The sequence below is a fragment of the Myotis brandtii genome, unplaced genomic scaffold, assembly GCF_000412655.1.
Source record: "Myotis brandtii unplaced genomic scaffold, ASM41265v1 scaffold383, whole genome shotgun sequence".
Classification (NCBI taxonomy): Eukaryota; Metazoa; Chordata; class Mammalia; order Chiroptera; family Vespertilionidae; genus Myotis; species Myotis brandtii.
Window position 1 is genome coordinate 348,182 of NW_005364711.1, and position 17,730 is coordinate 365,911.

Sequence of the window (17,730 nt, forward strand, 5' to 3'; positions counted from 1 at the left end):
GAGGTGGGGGGAAAGGGTGGGGGGCGGGGAGGCAGGACTGGGGGAGGGGAGTTTAGTCAATAAAGACTTAACCAAAGGTCTATTTTCTGGAGTTGAGCGCATTTTGGATGAAAAGTCCAAGAGAAAGAGGAAGGGAAAAAAACATATCCAGGGAAATGCATTCTCCTTAATCTCAGATAAAGGCTGTGGAGACCGAGCATCACATAGCTAAGGGCTGGAATGTAATCTCCATCAAAACGGGCTGAACGGAGTGAGTGACAGGTGTGAGGAGGGGCTGGGAGTGGAGGGCCACCCAGTCTGCCCCTTACCGTGAGAAAGCCCACAGCTCTCTCAGCAGCACAGGGCCACGGCCCCACGGCCCCACCACACAGCGTCCTCCCGGCCCCTCCCCCAGCTCCCCGCCATCCACCTGCAGCCTCACTGTCACCCTCTTTCCAGCCATCTGCCCTCTGCCTTCAAGACAGGATTCTCCCCCGTGCAGCGCTGTTCCACCTTCTCCATGCTGGGCCACGCGGTCAGATGGTCAAACATACAGGGGCCTTGAATTCCTTACTGAAGGCAGTGGCGTGTCATCATTTATCCTGTCCCACCGTCATGATGTCATTTTAGTGCATTCTTCTGTTCAGCTCTAAGAACAACTGGGCCAAGCGGCTGGCACGACCCTGGGGGGCTCACTGGCCAAAGCTCAGATGAGAACGTGCATGCTTCTGTTCGGCTCTAAGAACAACTGGGCCAAGCGGCTGGCACGACCCTGGTTGTCTGATCTCCCCATTTCTTAGCAATAAATCAGGCAGAAAGGGGAAAAATATTTTGCTGAAAAAACTCTCGGGGCCTCAGTGCTCTAGGCTGCCTACCTGGGAACTTAGGTATTAGGAATGTAGTATGTGCCTCCTATTCGGGAACCTTGCATTAAAGAAGCAAATGCCTGGACACAAAGGAATGAAGCACGAATGGTGGGATTCCAGGCATGGGCAGGCCCCACGCCTTGGGGAGGCTGTCATTGCTTAAGAGCAGTCAGACCCGATTCGGTCGCCTGGAGCTGCTGTGTCCCTCCAGTGGAGTAACAGAAGGCTCACTGGGCTTGGCCTCAAAGCCTGGCTCCAGCCCCAGCCTCGCCGGGTGACTTGGGTGTCACCTCGCTGGGCCCTGAGTAACCGCCTCCTTTTTCCTGCAAGGAGGGTGGGCTTGCTGCCTTGGCTGGCGTGGCTCAGTGGGATGGGCTGCAAAGGGGTGAGAATGGAAAAGTTTTATGATACATTTTTGGAGTAAGAGAACCCAGGGGTTCAGAACAGAACAGAGGGCACAAAGAGGGGCAATTGATAACCAAAGCTACACATTTACATGATCAAACTATAATTTAGCATGGAGGGAAGCAAACATATGTCTATTTGGGGAAAAAACACACCACAAAACCTCGAGTTCCTGGCATTCAAAACAGAAATCTGATTTCCACACTGTTTTAGAAGCAAGCCTGACATTCACCGAGGATGCCGACAGCGCCGGAGGCCCTGGCCAGAGGAGGGAGCTGGGAGCCGCTGCTGGGGACAAGGGTGCAGGGGAGTGAGGGCTGCCAGTGCCTGGCCCTCGGCTGGAGCCTGGCTAATGTCGCTCTGGAGAGGGAGGCGGAGAGGCCAGTGAGAAGGGTCCTGGGTCCTCCCTGTTGCTTCAGGGAGCTGAGAGGTTCTGGGGCCAAGCGCCCAAGGGTGCTGGCACCTACAGCAGAGGGATGGCACAGAAACGGCCCCAAATATTTCTCAATGCAACTGCTGTCTGGCTTACTTTTTAAATAACATATATTTCTTTAGGCACTTAGATGGGGATGAAGGGAAGGTACACTGTTATACAAGCTTCGCGAGGTTTTGTAACCTTTTGTTGTCAGGGAGCCTCTGTTTGGATGAAAGGGGTCTTAGAAGCACAGAAGAGGAAGTTGGGGAGCATCCTTTGAAAACAGGGAAATTCCCAGCAGAGGCAGGTGCAGACCATGGGTGAGGGCCCGGCACAGAGGGTGTGCGCTTGCCCAGATCCCTTCCCACTCGGAGGTGCTAGGGAGCCAAACGGGGGCCTGCTGCCCCGGAGTCCTGAGGCCCAGAGTGGGCGAGGCCCGGCCCCTGCCCCCACGTGGCACCTGCAGCGTCCCATCTGCCACGACTGCAGCCGGGCAGCGGCCTCGTGTGGCTCCTCTGTAAACCCGGTTAGTGACGCCTCCTCGCCGGGCTGCCGTGAGAGTCGGTGAGAGGACGGCGCTGGGTGCTCAGCACGGTTGTCTGGCACTCGGTAATGGCTTAGTAAGTGGGATGATAACTTTTATTTCTATTTTTATTATTATTGCTCAAGGTAATAACAGTAGCGGAGCTGAGAACTCCCTTTGGTGCCTTCCTATTCTAAAATCCTATTAATTTACATGACATTTCACATCCAAAGTGCTTTAATAGATAACATTTACAATTCGCTTGTGAGTGATAAGGGTGTGTTTTATCTGCAGTGCAAGCTCTAAGTCTGGTGGGGTAATGTGGTGGCAGGAGGCAAGAGGCTCCCAGGGCTCAGGGAGGGCCTGGCTGGGGCGGCCACGGCCCTGGGGTGTGGTGAGCACAGGCGCAGACATGGATCCAGGAGCCCTGGTGTCTGGGCTTGGCAGCTGGACTGGTGAGCTCCGTGGCCCTCTTGTCCTGACATGTGCCCCCGGGCTCCTAGCCAGGGCCTGGCCCGAGGAGCCCTGTGGGTCCTTCCATCCAAGTGGGGCCCTGTTTGCTCCTCTGCCGGACAGGTGCCTGGCTCACCCTATGTTCCCAGCAGCTGGGGCGGGGCCTGCGGCCGAGCAGGTGCTTAACAACGAGGTGCTCCATGAGTAAAGGGTGGATGGGTGGACGCGGAAGAATAGATGCGAGGGGGCGGGGCAAGAAGGTGCTCTTCCTACTCCCGACCTTACCTGAATACTAGCACATGCAAGGCCAGTACCAGAGGTCAGATGAAGGAAGTCTAGAGGGGCCTTACGTGGGTACCACTCAGGGCTGGCCTCAGGCTCAGAGAGGGCAGCAGCGCCCACACTGGGGGAGAGCGGGCTGTGCTCTCCTTTCTCTGTGGTGCCTCTGGGCGAGGCTCTCCACCTCAAAGGGGAGAGACCCCGAGCCCACTGGGTCAGCGCAGTGGCCTTCACAAAGGCCCCAACAGGGACCAGCTTCCTACTGCAGGGTGGGGTCAGCACTCCTGGTCCACGGAGTGTTTGCCCCTGGGTCTGGAAAGGAGTGGCATCAGCTTCCTAACGCTAAAATCTGTTGTCTAGTCGTCCCACCCATGACAGTATCTGCCCAGAGAATCAACAGAGGCAGGAATGCAAGGGGTGGGGGGGAGGGTAGAGATATGTAATGCATTCATGCCTTTAAGTCTGCTGGTCCCTTGACATGGAATACCTTTCCCTCAGCATCTGCCTGGCGAACTTCTATTTGTGTTTCAAAACCCCATTCAGATGTTGCCTGTTCCTGAAAGCTTTCCAAGCAGAGTCTGTGACTCCTCCCCTGTTCTCATTCTGCACACCAGTCAGACCACAAGGGAACACATCAGAACCCAGCTGGGGGCAGGTCCTAACGACCCTTTCCTGCGCTCTCAACCCTCCACCCCAACCCCCACCACCACTGAAGGAACACGGAGCAGAGGCAGTGACCCTGTTGGATAGGGTCCCTGGGGGAAGGGGATCCAAGTTCACCTGGACACAGGGAAAGGGTCCCTGGGCAGGACTCCTCCCCATCTTCCCAGCCTGGGGATGAGGAGGGAGTGGGGCCACACCTCCGCCTTCTGGTCTGTCCGTAGCTGTTTGTCGGGCTTAAGCTGCCCAGCCCTCAGGCCTGGCACTGCTGCCTGTCTATAATGCCACCCTGAGCACTTTATGCTTTGTTGTTTTTGTAAGCTGTGACCTTTCACTTGCTTTTGCTGATGGAAATTAAAACTGAAGGGTTGGAAGAAAGGTGATCACATTCCTGCTGGTAGGCTTACTGGAGACTTTGTGAGCTGGTGGTACGGGCACCTGGAAGGTGTGAAGGAAGTGAGGAGGGCAGTGCCGGGGTAGCTGGGATCTGGTGAGCACCATGCAGCCCACAGAGAGGGCAGGTGAAGTCATGTCCACAGCCTACCTCCCTGCTGCCCCTGACCAAGCCGGCTGGGCCCTCTGCTCAGGCATGGATACGACACTACCCTTTCCAAAGCATTAGCTCATCCCTAGTCTCAGTAACCTGCAAGGAAGAGGACAGGACAATGATCAATAGCCCCATCTGACAGAGGGGGAAACTGAGGCCCAGAGGTGGCCTTACTCTCCCAGCAAGCTAGAGGCAAGAACTTGGTCCCTGACTCGCCGCCTGAGAAGAGTGTTCGGGCTTTAGCACCGCGCGGAGAGCTGGGTTAGGCACGCTTCCCTCTCTTCATGCAGAGGAGCTTCCAGAGGCACAGAAAGCTAATCGAAAGTGAGACCCGCAATTCCCGTCCATTCCGATTGCGCCAATTCATTTCCGCAAACGTTCAGTAAGTGCCTATTAGGCCCTGCGCTCTGCTCCCATCTGGGAATAGCATCAGCCCTGACCTTCCACGTGGAGGGAGAGGCAGCGGCACTCCCCACCCCCGCAGGATTTGGGGTGCGCTGTCGATTTTTGCTTTTCCATCTATTCAAGTAGCGGATAGGCCAGCCCTGGGCAAACTACGGCCCGCGGGCCGGATCCGGCCTGTTTGAAATGAATAAAACTAAAAAAAAAAAAGACCGTACCCTTTTATGTAATGATGTTTACTTTGAATTTATATTAGTTCACACAAACACTCCATCCATGCTTTTGTTCCGGCCCTCCGGTCCAGTTTAAGAACCCATTGTGGCCCTGGAGTCAAAAAGTTTGCCCACCCCTGGGATAGGCTTTCGGGACTAAGCTTGCCTTTAATATTCAAACGAGAGGATTAGCCCCATGTGCACAGGGCCAGGTGGCAGAGGAGCGAGCTGGCCTCGGGAGGAGCTAGCTTGTGGTTTAAAACCTGGTTTCCGCCCCATCTGTGGAGGGGTAATCCCTGGAGAGGAAGGGATGTGCCGATGAGGGCTGTGGTGAAACAGATGTGCAGGCTGCTGTGTCAGGAGGAGCTTCCGTTACAAGGGAGCATGTGGTCTGAAGTGCTGGGACCCACAGCTGTGGGTGCCCTGTGCATGGGCGCATGGTCACGGCAACGCACCTGGAAGCCAGCCACCCTGTGTCGGCATTTCTAGATGGGCTTGCCTGCTAGTGAGCAACCAGCCGTCGCTCACCGGGGGGCTCCACCCTGGATCCCAGCCAGGGGCAACGGGGGTTCCCCACGAGGGCACTCCGAGGGGACCAGCAGTGCTTCCTCTCGGGTTTGTGGTGGAGGTTGCTAAGTGTCCCCCACGGCCCGTCCCCCTCCTCCACAGGACCGAGCCCCGTTTCTAGCTGGGTACACAGCTACCTGGAATAGACTTTTCTGAGGTTCCCTTGCAGCTAGAATTGGCCATGTGACTGAGGTCTGACTACGGGATCTAAGCAGAGTGTCACACGTGACTTCTAAGAAGTATTATTAAAGGGGAGCGATGTGCTCTTCTGGGGTGAATATGAAATGACTGGAGTCACGCAGCCTTCTTATGAGCTGGAGTCTTATGCTGAAGAAGAGAGAACAAGAAGACAGGAGAGGCCAAGACCTGACACCATGAAGCTGCACCCAGGCTTCTCTCACACGGGAGAGAGAAACAATTCTTACTTTGTTCAGGCCATTATCACTTTGTGTTTTCTTTCTTACTTTTGAATTTTCTTCCTTAAAACGGATTCAGTGTCCAAGGGTGTCATTTCTCTGCCTGGGGTACACCCCCTTCCCCTCTTCACTTAGCGAATCCATTGAACTCTGCAAGACCCAGTCCACCTTCTCTAGGGGCACCCCTGACTGCCCCCAGCTGGACAGCAGCCACCCCTGTCCCCTCACAGCAGAGACAGGTTCCCTCTTGAGCTGAGCACCCGTCCCATGGTGCTCAGTGGGTCTGACCCTGGCTCTTGCCCTCGGCTGGACTGTGTCTTGAAGGAGTGAGCCTTATTCATGTCCAGATAACTGGCACGTGCCCCAGTGTCTGCTGATCAGTAAATGCAGAGGGAAGGAGGGGGGAGGAGGGGTGGGCGTGAGGTGGGCAAGCAGTCCCAGCAGCTCCCTGGCTTCACCGACATCCTGTTTATTCTCTTCACTGAGAAGCAGACCCACCAGCAGGCACCTCCACGGGGTGACGAGGAAGGAAAACCACGCCGGACAGTGACATGGCAGCACTGTCGGTGCCCGTTTCTAACCTTTCCACTGTAGAGCATTTACTCACTTACAAGGCATGTTCACCTGCACACATCATCCTATCTAAGTGTAACCACCTAACTAACCTGGGCGCTACTAGCCCCAGGGCTTAGCTAAGTCACCTGCTCAAGGTGACGTGGTTACAATGTGCCTAAGTGGGGCCCGAAAACAAGGTCTTCTAGCTTCATGCCCAGGACCACAGGCGCCTCCTGCCACCTGCGCCGTGCAGGGGAGCTGGGAAAGCAAGCGACGTGCAGGCCGCATGCCGGCCGGTGTGCACACGCACGTGCACGAGCTCACGCACACCTGGTGCGCAGATGTGAAGGGCTCGGATGTCCCACTGGCGCTCCCGCTCGAGGGCAGGAGTGGTGGCAGAGGAAGAGGCGTGGGGCGCACCGTGCAGCTGGCATGCAGATGCGGTCTCTGCTCAAGGACAGGACCACCTTGAGCAAGAGCAGGGACACGAGGAAGCAGGGGGGCTGGGGACAGGCGGCAGCCAGGGGGAGGCCATGCTTTCAGAAACGCCACTGGGCTGTCCCTGGTCCCAGTCACTCAGTGCGGTCACCTTCCCGGGAGCGAGAACAGGACACTGTCGGGCTAAGAGACAGCAGCACACAGCATGTCCGTGGTAAACAATTTATTTTTCTACCTCAGTTGTTTATGGGTGGAGGTGGGAGGGGGGAGGGGACACGTCATTAGGGAGAAGCACAGATGAGCCGTTTGCGGGCATGAAGAAAATTCACAATGGCTAAAATGTTGGGAAGGCAAGCATATCAGGGCAAGTTCACCAAAGCAAAGCAATCCATAGCAGAACAAAATAAAGGGGGAAAAGCTATGGAGATTAAAAAAAAAAAATTAGCACTCATGAAAAAGCCAGTGGGAAAAGAAAAGAAACTGACCAATTATTCCATCAAGCATCTTTAATGAGGTGCGCAGAGCCGCACGGGCGGGTCTCAGGGACACTGACATTCAAACACGGATTTGCTCACATCGAACGCACCCAATGGAAGCGCATGGGCCATTCTCACAAACTGTGAGTGTGAACCAAGGGGCGACTCTTGAGGGTCCACCTGAGCTGTACTTGATTAATCCAAGAGCGTGGGGGGGTTTCAAATGGGGAGCAGGGGGGCCAGGATCATGGGAAAAGATAGCCCTTCTGGGGTGACCATCAGGGGTGCCGCCTGATCAGGACGGACCCCCGGAGTCCTGTCCACTCCTTCCCCAGTGGGCCAGCAGGGCAGGGGTGAGGGTGGGGTGCGGGGAAGGAGGCCCGGTGTGGATCGGTGCCCACAGTGTCTGCGATGTGGCAGCCCCCGGGGACTCCACTGTCCCTCCTGGAAGACTGGTTGCTAATTATCATGGCAGCAGCCACTGAAGGACTGGCCCCAAAGACAACCAGATCCTGCTAATACAGTTTTTCTTCCAGATTAAGTTTCTCACATTGGTATTCAGGGAACTGTGTGTGTGTGTGTGTGGTCACTTTTTGTGTGTCCACACAGGACAGAGGTGCCCCAAGGCACCCATCGCCCACCCCCGTGGCCCACCAGCACTTCCAAGCTCACCCCATGAAATGCCCAATGAGCCTGTTTGGTCATTATTTAAAGTAATTCGATGTCTACCTGGATTCCCAGCCTCCACCCCCCACCCCAGGAGGCTCTACACAGTTTGTGAGAAGTTCCCTCTGGCAGGTTACATTCTGGGGGAGGTGGCCGGTGGGGGAGGTGGGGAAGACGTTCACAGTGCATACAGGAAGCAAAATGGGAAGGGACTGGAGAATAAAATACGTTTAAAAAACTGTGTGAAGCAATGAGGACACGAGTCTTTTCCATGAATTAAACGAGCAAGAGCATTCATTCAGACAGGCAGCTAGGAGAGCTCAGTGGGCACTGACAGCAGCTGGGCTGGCCCCGGCGGGACTGGGTCCTCTCTCTAGCATTGGTAGCAAACCCCAATTTGTTATGCCTCTCTTAAGAGCTAGTTGATAAAAATTATGTCTTGTGAAATCGGCAAATAGTCTGCAAAGTGAAATAAGAACAGAAGTTAACAGATTAAACTAAGAGTCCAGAGGGGGAAAAGAGAGAAAGCAGGGAGCCACTGACCGGGATCATAATTCGAGCCCACATATTGATCCGAGGGGCTGGGGCGGGGCGGGGCATCTGGGGGACACCTGGGCCTGGGAGCAAGGAGCCGGTTGTGCAGTGGCCGGCCACCATCACCCCATCTTCCTAGGAAAGAACTACTCCCTACTCTAATAATTCCCCAAAGGCATCGAGCCCTCTTTATCAGAGCATTTCACTATGTTCATGCGCCCCAAGAAGGCTGGCACAGGCGAAGTGGGGCTCCACTGAGAGGGCTGCTGGGCACCCACAGATGAGATGGGTATTCATAGAGAGAGCCATTCGGGTGAGAAGGAGGACCCCAGTAAAGGTTAGACTGTAGGTTCCTCAAAGGGATACGTGTTGGTTTGTTTTTTTAATATATTTTTATTGATTTCAGAGAGGAAGGGAGAGGAGACATAGAAACATCAATGATGAGAGGGAGTCATTTATTGGTTGCCTCCTGCACGCCCCACAATGGGGATCGAGCCCACAACCTGGGTGCCCTTGACCGGAATCGAACCCGGGACCTCTATCCATTGAGCCAAACCCGGTGGGGGAAGGAATACGTGGTTTTGAGTAGAAGCACACAAGGTAAGAACCTTAGCGGCTCTCCGGACCTGGGTGTCTTCCGCTTCTGTCCATTAGCTACCTCGAATTGTCTCACTAGGATGGAGTCAGAGGGGCCAGGAGGGTGCAGGATCCACGCACATCACAGGAGAGACTGGAGGTGGGAAGTGGGGGAGGTGGGCACAGTGAGCATGTGGAAAAGAGAGACCACGAGGAAGAAACATCAGGACACTTTGGTGGTGGCAGGACAGCTGTGCTGGTGTCTCTGACTCACAGGACCCACAGTCAGCCTGACGGGGCAGGGAGAGGGCAGGGAGCCCTCTCGGCCAGATCTACTAGAACATTCCTTACTGACACAAGGCAAGAGACAGATGTCAGGACATTGCAAAGCTCCCCTCACTGGGGCCCTGTCCTGCAGCCCAGGCTCTAGAGCAGCGGTTCTCAACCTGTGGGTCGCGACCCCTTTGGGGGTCAAACGACCCTTTCACAGGGGTCACCTAAGACCATTGGAAAACACATATATAATTACATACTGTTTTTGTGGTTAATCACTATGCTTTAATTATGTTCAATTTGTAACAATGAAATTGGGGGTCACCACAACATGAGGAACTGTATTAAAGGGTGTCGGCATTAGGAAGGTGGAGAACCACTGCTCTAGAGGGTCCAGTCTGTTCTCAGGGAGACACCGCTCACGAGGTCTCGCTGGGAAGTCCCAGGGAATCCCCAGGTGTGTGGGGAACCTAGGCTGCTTGGGGAGGTGCTGGGAACAGACAGAGCCACCGCTCCACAGAGGCTCCTCGGGGCCGCAGGGGCCGGACCCGAACCAGCTGGGCTCCTGGCGGAGGGCTGTGAAGGGCGGGGTGCAGCTGCTGGGCCACCGCTTCCGGGCCCAAGGCCACGCCACACCCTGATCCTCTGAGAGCAGGCGGCCGCACTCTGGGGGCCCCTGAGGGCCACTGGTGAGGACAAACAAGAGGCTTCGCGGGTGTAAGTGGGATGGAATCTGAACAGCCTGCTGGCCGAGAAAGAACAGAACAGCCAAGTGCCATGGGTCAGCCAGCCTGTCTGGATGCTTTGATGTCTGGTTTCTGTCCCTTTCAAACCTGTATGATTGTTAAGCTGTGGGACCTGCTGACCATGATAAACAAATGGGCCCTGGGCATGGTCACTGCAAGCCCGTTCCCTGCCCGTTACCGGCCCCTGCTCCGTTCCCAAAGCCTTGGCTTATAGGATGGGCACCTGGGGGAGCCCATCTCATTCCCAGCCTCAGTTGGTTACTTTTGCATCTCCATCTGTTTAGGGCAGACCCAGGGTGCAGGTCCCTGAGACAGAGTTCTACCAGACATTTCCTGGGCTGGCCTCAGAGAGATAGGGGTCTTAGCATGGGGCCCACGTTGTCACCCCCAAATTACCCCATGTTAGCATCCCCCAACTCTGTCCTCCTGGGACGAGTGCTGTGCCAAGGGGGCAATGGCAGCCTGATTGGGAGGGAGGTGGCTGCGCCAGGTGCACAGGGTGCTCTCAGGGAGCCAGGGGTGCGAGCCTGGTCTCTCCTTTCCTCTAGGAAGGGAGCCAGGGGAGGGAAGGGGTGCCTGAGATCGCCACCCGCTATGGGGCTGAGCAGGATGGAAAGGAATGGGGGACGGGGATGGTGGCATTCGGGGCTCCCCGAGGAGGACAGTGCACATGTGTGCGCGTGCGCGTGTGTGTGTTTGTGTGTGTGTGTGTGTGTAACGAGACCTCCCACCATCACATACTCTTCCTTTATGATCTTTCTGTCGTGAAGAAAATGTTCTATATTCTGCACTGATGGTAGCCACCAGTCACATGTAGCTGCTGAGTAACTGAAATTTTCATTTTACTTCATTTTAATTACTTTAAATCTAAATTTTAGTAGCCACATGTGGCTAGTGGGATCAAACTGGACAGAAGGACGCTAGAGAGAGAGAGAGAGAGAGCGCCTGGCACTGGTCCTGGCCCTGCCCCGGAGCAGGGCTCTACCTCACTGGGCCCCGGCGCCCAGCTGTAACCGAGGAAGTCGAATGGAGGCTCAGGCCCAGCGGACTCCAGACCAGCGCCCGGCCCAGCCCCGGCTGCTCTGGGCGTGATGCCTGTCATCCTGCTGGGAGCCCGCAGCCACCGAGGCGGCCGTCTGCTAGAGAAGCCTCACCCTGACGGAGAAACCGCCCAGCCCCAGGGAAGGGGACACACTCATGGGGGACACCCCCCCCCCACTCCTCCATCTGGAACTTCTGCTCCGGCACCTCCTCACCCTACGATCAAAAAGGTGCACAGACCTCACTGACCGTTCTGCACAAACCCTCTTTCACAGGAGACAGAAGTGAGGTCCCGAGACGGAGCGACCTGCCCATGGCCATGCACAGCTGAGGGCTCTGTCTCCCATAGGCATGGCTCTAAGTGTCCCAAAGGCCTCCTGACCTGTCCCCCCACACACCCTGAATCAAACGCTGGCCAAGCCCTGCACACACCCCACCTCAAGGCTTCAGAACAGTCCTCTCGGGCGAGGTCGTGTTCCTCCTGCATCTCAGGCGGAGGTTCCCGGCCTCTGATCTAGGCTGGGTGACCACCCAGGAGGGAAACTCCGCCTGAAGCCCAGCTCCCCACGGGCCTCCTCCCCCAGCACAGAACCCAAGAGGACAGACCTCCACTCCTGGGGTTCTCCAGACACCCCAGCTGTGCTTGGTACACAGACACCCCAAGCACCGCCCCCCAAGGGAAAAGCCAAGTGTCAGAAAGTCTCCCTTCCTTTAGCACCCCTCCCCGACCCCTATAGAATCATGCCTACCCTGCTGCCACCTGGGGTGGGGCCCCGGGCCTCCCAGCTACAAGGGGGCTGCAGCAGCCTGGATACATCACTGTGGGCTGGGCCTTGAGTCTCTGACACCCACACAGAGGGGAGGGGGAACCTAAACACTCTCCCAAGACGACAGCAAACCTCAACCCCAATAGCACAGCCAACATTCACCAGAAGGACAGGAAGGCTCAGGACACAGCTGGAGGGGGGAGGTGGGAGACATGGACAGCAGGCAGGGCGAGAAAGAGGGGGAAAGAAAACGCTGGCTGAGAGCTCAGTCCCCAGGGAGAGACTCCCCCAACAGGCGTCAGACAAAGGAGGATGAGCAGAGGGAGGGCGCCTGCCTCAGTCTCGCTTCCCCCTAAAAAGCTGCCACTCTCAGGCCAGTGGAAACTCCAGTCAGCCATAGTCTGAGCTGCCCTGCCCCGGGTGAAGTGGATTTGGGATCAGCACCCATAGGTCGCTTCTTGAATGCATGGATGAGTGTATTCTCTCTAGGGGTTCCCCTCCCCCCAAGTGCAGCCCACAACCCAGGTTTCTAAAGGCCCCGGAGACAGGCACTCACCTGGGAACTGGTAGCCGTAGCTGGGAGCGAACCCGGGGTAGCCGCGGCCGTAGGTCGCCACGAAGTTGGGGTAGCCTTGAACACAGAGAAAGCAGTCCTGTTAGCACAGCCGCCTCGGCCTGGGGGACCGCAGAGAGGGCGAGGGGACAGCCTGAGTGGCTCTCCTCCACAGAATGACCTGTCTCCCCCGAGGGTCTGTACCCTGGGCAGGTCACTTCTCTCCCCGGGCTGGGGACGCTGCCGTCAGCCTGCTGGTAATTAACCCGCGTTTGGGCCGAGAGAGCCCCAAAGCCCACGGCTTTCTTGACCTGCAGAGTAAATGCCAGGCATTAGCACCAAACTCGGCCCGTGCCTGGCTCTGACATTTGGAGAGCTTAGCCTGAATGTACTTTACCTTAAAGCTATTGACACTGGGAGATTGAAGTCCTTGCAATGCCTCCTCCCAGGCCGCGGGCAGCGGCCAGCAGCACCAGCCCAGACACAGCCTGTGTCCTCAGGGCTCACAGTTTAGTGGGGAAACTCAGGGCCTGAAACTGGGCCTGACGACCATGTGGGTCCAGAGGAGGTGGGTCCAAGCACACACACTCCACAAGGTACCAGAACATTCCCGAGAGAATGGTGAGGGGCTGGTTGTGTTCAGATGTGCACCACAAAGCTTAGCCCAAACCCGGAAGCCCGTGCCACATGTTTCGACAGGCATTTTGTAGCAACCATCTATTTCCAGACATCTGACCAGCAGGCAAGCTAGGGGGTGATGGGTGATCTGAGGGGTGCATGCTGGGCATGGGGTGCAGATGAAAATCTGGGTTGGTGGTGTGGCCTTCTCCTTCCTGTGATGAGACCACCAGTGAGATGTCACTCAGGACACTTCCCTCTAGGTCCCTGCCTCTTGGTTCAGCTACAGAGAAGGCTGGTGTAGCCTCCTGGACTGAGCTTCCACCGGCCACAGGAGGCCCACGGTGCCCACCCTGCCAGGCTCACGTGGTCTCCTTCCACGTGGGGTTCTCACCCTACCACCTACCCTGCCACCTCCATCAGCCTGACTTTGGCTTTGACCTCTGAGATGGTTGTCTGTGGCTGTTTGTTGGCTGTCCATCACCTGGTGCCCCTTCTCTGAGTCTTGGAGAGAGGCCTGCCTCCCTTCATGGGAGCAGCAAAGGCCTTCCTCCTGCTCTGAGGCTGCCCAGACGAGACAGGCTGGCCCGACTGCTGGGGAGCAGACCCAAGCGAGACTTGGAAAGAAGAGGAACAGAGGGGCAGAGACGAGGGACAGAGACCAAGACGTGGCTGCCTTGAGTGGACCCACGCACACAGGCTGCTTCCTGGGAACTTATTTCATGGCTGGCCAGCTCAATTCTCCTCTGAATTAATCACCTGTGATCAAATCAGACCTTTCAGCACTAGATTTCTTATACCATTATTTCAACAATATTGATAAACGGATTACATGCACGCAGCCAAGTCACTGCTGCCTGGGGCCTTTCCGCATGAAAAATGACTCTTTTTCTCCTAACTCCTGCGCTGGGCGGGGTCTTACATATTTTAGTGCTAATCTGACAGCAAAACTGCAAGCCCATATGTCACCTCCAAGACTCCTCGGGTGGGTGTGGGTGTCGGGGTGGCCCGCCCAGTCCCTCCCTGACTCGGGCGGGCCACCAGAAGGATTCCATTGTATCCGCTTTCTTCCTGGCATACTTGAAAGTCTTCAACAAGAAGGAAGAAAGGCATGGTCAAGTTCACTCGGTTTGGGGCCTTACCCCCATCTTCCCGGAGATGTCAATATTGTCTCCTGAACAACAAAGGTGAAAATTTGGCAGCTGCCGGAGTGGGGGGAGTCTGATCACCACCCCCCATCGCCAAACATCCTGTGGGTCAGGCAGATGAAATCATAAATTTATAATACAACATTTCTTCAATTTTCCTCTTCATTTACTGCTGTGCAGCCCAGCTCTGCTCCAGCGGCTCCCGGCCCCAGCCCATGGGGAAACGGGCTGGCTGCATATCAATAGCACATTACGGCCGGCCGGTGCGGCGGCCCCACCAGGCCACATGGCGGGGAGGTGACCCAGCCACCACTTCCATTAGCAGCCGGGCCCTCCCGCACTGGCTGCTGCGCAATTTATTTGTCCCGGTACTCTGGACGCCTGATCAATCCCACAGTAATTATCTCTTGTCACTGAAGAAAAACCAAGCCTTCTGCCTGGATGGCCACCTTTCTCACAGAAAGGCTTTCCACTCGGGAAAAAGAAACTCCGAAATCTACAGTAGAATCTGAGTTTGCCAGCCAGCTCGGTTTAGTGCCCCCTCTGGGGGATGCGGCAGAGTTCTCCGGAGTGTGGTTCTAGGTCTCGGCTCCACCCTCAGATGTCTGTGTGCCAGGCGGGCACATGACTGGGCCGCTCCCGGGCTCCGTTACCCAGCTCCTCAGAGGCACGGAGAGTTGCTCCCCCTGGGCCTTTGACTTGAGAGAGACAAGGGGACTGTGAATGTGTGGCCCCTGCTGTGGGGGTGCAGGGCACTGCCTGGGGTACCACACTGGCCATGAGATCTACACATAAATACAACTCCAAGTGCCAAGAACCAATCACAGGCAAAAGGTCTGTAAGGTGCCCAGCTCCAGAATCATCCAGAATCACGGGGCTCCCCGACCCGTGACGTCCAATTTAAATTTAAATGAATTTAAATGATACAAAACAAAAACTTCAGTTCTTCGACAAGAGAGCCGCATCGTCGATGCTCAACGGCTAGCGTAGCTGGTGGCTGCCGACCTGGGCGGCCCCGGTCCGGCACCTGCCCACGTCACGGGAGGTTCCAGCGGACGGTGTGGCTCTAAAGGAAGACGAGGGGCTGGATTCCGAGTCGTCTGTTTACCAGGAAACAGCTGAACAAGCGGAGACCTCCTTGGGAATAACCTCACGGTGATTTTTGGGAAAGACAAATCCCAAGAGAAATTACAAGGAGTCTAGTCATGGGGCCGTAAGCTCCAGCCCATCTCCACGTGGCCTGAGTGGAGCCCAGCTGGTTACAGCTCCTGGTCCTCCTCCATTTCAGAGGGGCTTCACGTCGGGGACGCTGGGTCAGGGTTTCACAGGGGCTTCCCAGCACGACTTGGACGGGAATGCCTCTGGCTTTCTTCATCTGGGCAACTGGCTCTCCACTGGGCCTGCAGGGCGAGGCTTTTCAAGGCTTCAGCAATGAGGACTTTTCCCGGCACTGGCACTGACCCTGTTAGAGCGTGTGCCTGGCTAGGCCAGGAGAGGGCGAGGCGGTAGGTTGATGTGGCGGAGAAGGCCAAGAGGAATCAAATAGATCAACACTCATTACATTTTTTTTTTGCTTTTATTCAGTCCACTTTCACTGAGGAAAACCAAAGAGAGCCTAGTGCTTGGAGCTGGGTAACCGTGGGCACCTCTTTGCTGCTGCAAGTGGAACGCAGTCTGAGTGCCGCACGGAGACCTTTGCTAAGGGCCTCAGTTGATTTGCGTTTTGTCTGCTCAGAGGCAGGGAGACCTGACCCCTTCTCTTCTCTCCTGCGTTCTTTGTAAGGAATTCCCACGGGGCCGATTATTCTATGATTCTGTCAAAGGCTGTGAAAGCTAAAACCCAAACAGCTGTAGGTTCCCCCCAAGGACGTCTGCAGCCACATCAAGAGACACTGAGAAAGAATAACTGGAACCATGCGCTCATCAGCCTCCCAGTGATGAGGCCTCCCCGCCGACGGAGACGTCGTAGGGGTATTTAAAGGTTCGTCCCGCTGTGTCCTGGTCACCTGCCGACCAGCGTGTCTGCTCTCACCAGACGTCAGCTCCCTGGGATCAGGCTTCATTCTCTGCTGCTGTCTCAGCACCCAGAACGGGCCTGGCACTTAGCAGGCCCTCAGTAAATATTCGTTGAATGGATGGATTTAAAAACTTTAATGGTTTATAGTCTCACTTCTAAAAAGCCCTATCAGTGCCTTATCTGCTCTTTCAACAAAAACGGTTAAGTCACTGAAACCTCATCTCATTCCATTCATCAACACGTTTTTAAAATGTTCTACGTGAGCTGGGATCTTTAGCCACATTGCTGTTGGTGGCGATGGTGGTGATTCCAGGACTGTCATGCAGGCCGTGCACACCGGGGAGGGGGCCCAGGTGACTGATGGGACCCACGGAAGGGTTAGACCCCCCCGAAGCCACCGCTTCAGAGGGAAGGAGCAAGTGCTTCAGTCACAGCATAGAAGGCACCCTCCTCGCCCAGAGCCCAGGATGCCAAGCTGTGCCAATGGGCAGAATGGAGGGCACTTCTGGCGGGGGCACTGGAGGAGCCTCGGGGGAGACTCTGGCCTGACCAAGGAGGCAACAGGCCAACCAGACTGTGACACTGTCAGTCTGTCCCCTGGGTCCTGGCTGATCCACCCCTTCTGCCGGACCGCAGGCTGAGCTGGTTCCTCTCTGGGGACCCAATCCCAGAGCCACTCGGCCACTCCCCCAACCCCCACATCGGGGAACGCTGTGTTCCAAGGCTGGTCCTTCGGTCTGGATGGCCCTTGGTTTACTCATTCTTCTCGTTCCACCTAAAATGTCACCTCCACAGGGAGGTGTCCCCTGATTCCTCAGACTGGTTCTATTCTCTTTACCTGCTCTGAAAGCACCCTGTCACTTTCTCTATTACAACAGATTAGAGGCTCAGTGCACGGATTAGTGCACTGGTGGGGTCCCTCGGCCTGGCCTACGGGGATTGGGCTGAAGCCGAGGGACACAACCAGTGCACACTCAGGGCTAGGGAGGGACTGTGGGAAGGCTCCAGGGCATGTCCAGCTCATCTCACTCAGTCCCAATGGGCTGGACCCCAGCAGCAAGCTAACCTACTGGTCGGAGTGTCTGCCCCCTAGTGGTCAGTGCATGTCATAGCGACTGGTCAAACAGTCGGACACTTAGCATATTAGGCTTTTATTATATAGGATTAGGTTTCTGGGTGACTGGCTGTTAAATATTGTCTCTCTCATTAGACCACAACTCCATGAGGGCAGGGACCACGTCTGTCTCCCAGCGCTAGCCCAGGGCTGGGTGCACAGTAGGCATTCAACAAGGCCCTCCTGCCGTGGCTCCCATTATGGGTGCCCTCTGTTTAGGGATTAAGCTTGGGTGTCTGTGGAGATGTGGACCCTGAGCCCTTTACTCTTTTGGCAACTGACACGAGTGCCAACTGGCTTCGCTCCGCACCTCTGCTTCTGCAAAAAACCCAGGCCATTCTTCACACAGGTAAAGGGCATGGAGTAAGACTCAGAAAGGTGGGGCAGGACCCTGAAAAAGGTCTCCCATTTTATGCCCTAAGGCCTTTATACAGACTCCAAAAGCCAGCAGGTGGAAATGAGCTCAACTCATTAAGTGTTTAAA

The 17,730-nt window shown here is 55.9% G+C and overlaps 1 protein-coding gene across 1 annotated transcript in view; it reads right to left on the reverse strand.

Annotated features, from left to right (window-relative positions):
* MSI2 (musashi RNA-binding protein 2) overlaps positions 1–17,730 on the reverse strand; it is a 355,159-nt gene that overhangs the window by 28,853 nt on the left and 308,576 nt on the right. The window contains 1 exon segment of the mRNA XM_014544830.1: positions 12,353–12,427. Coding sequence (XP_014400316.1) covers positions 12,353–12,427 — 75 coding nt within the window.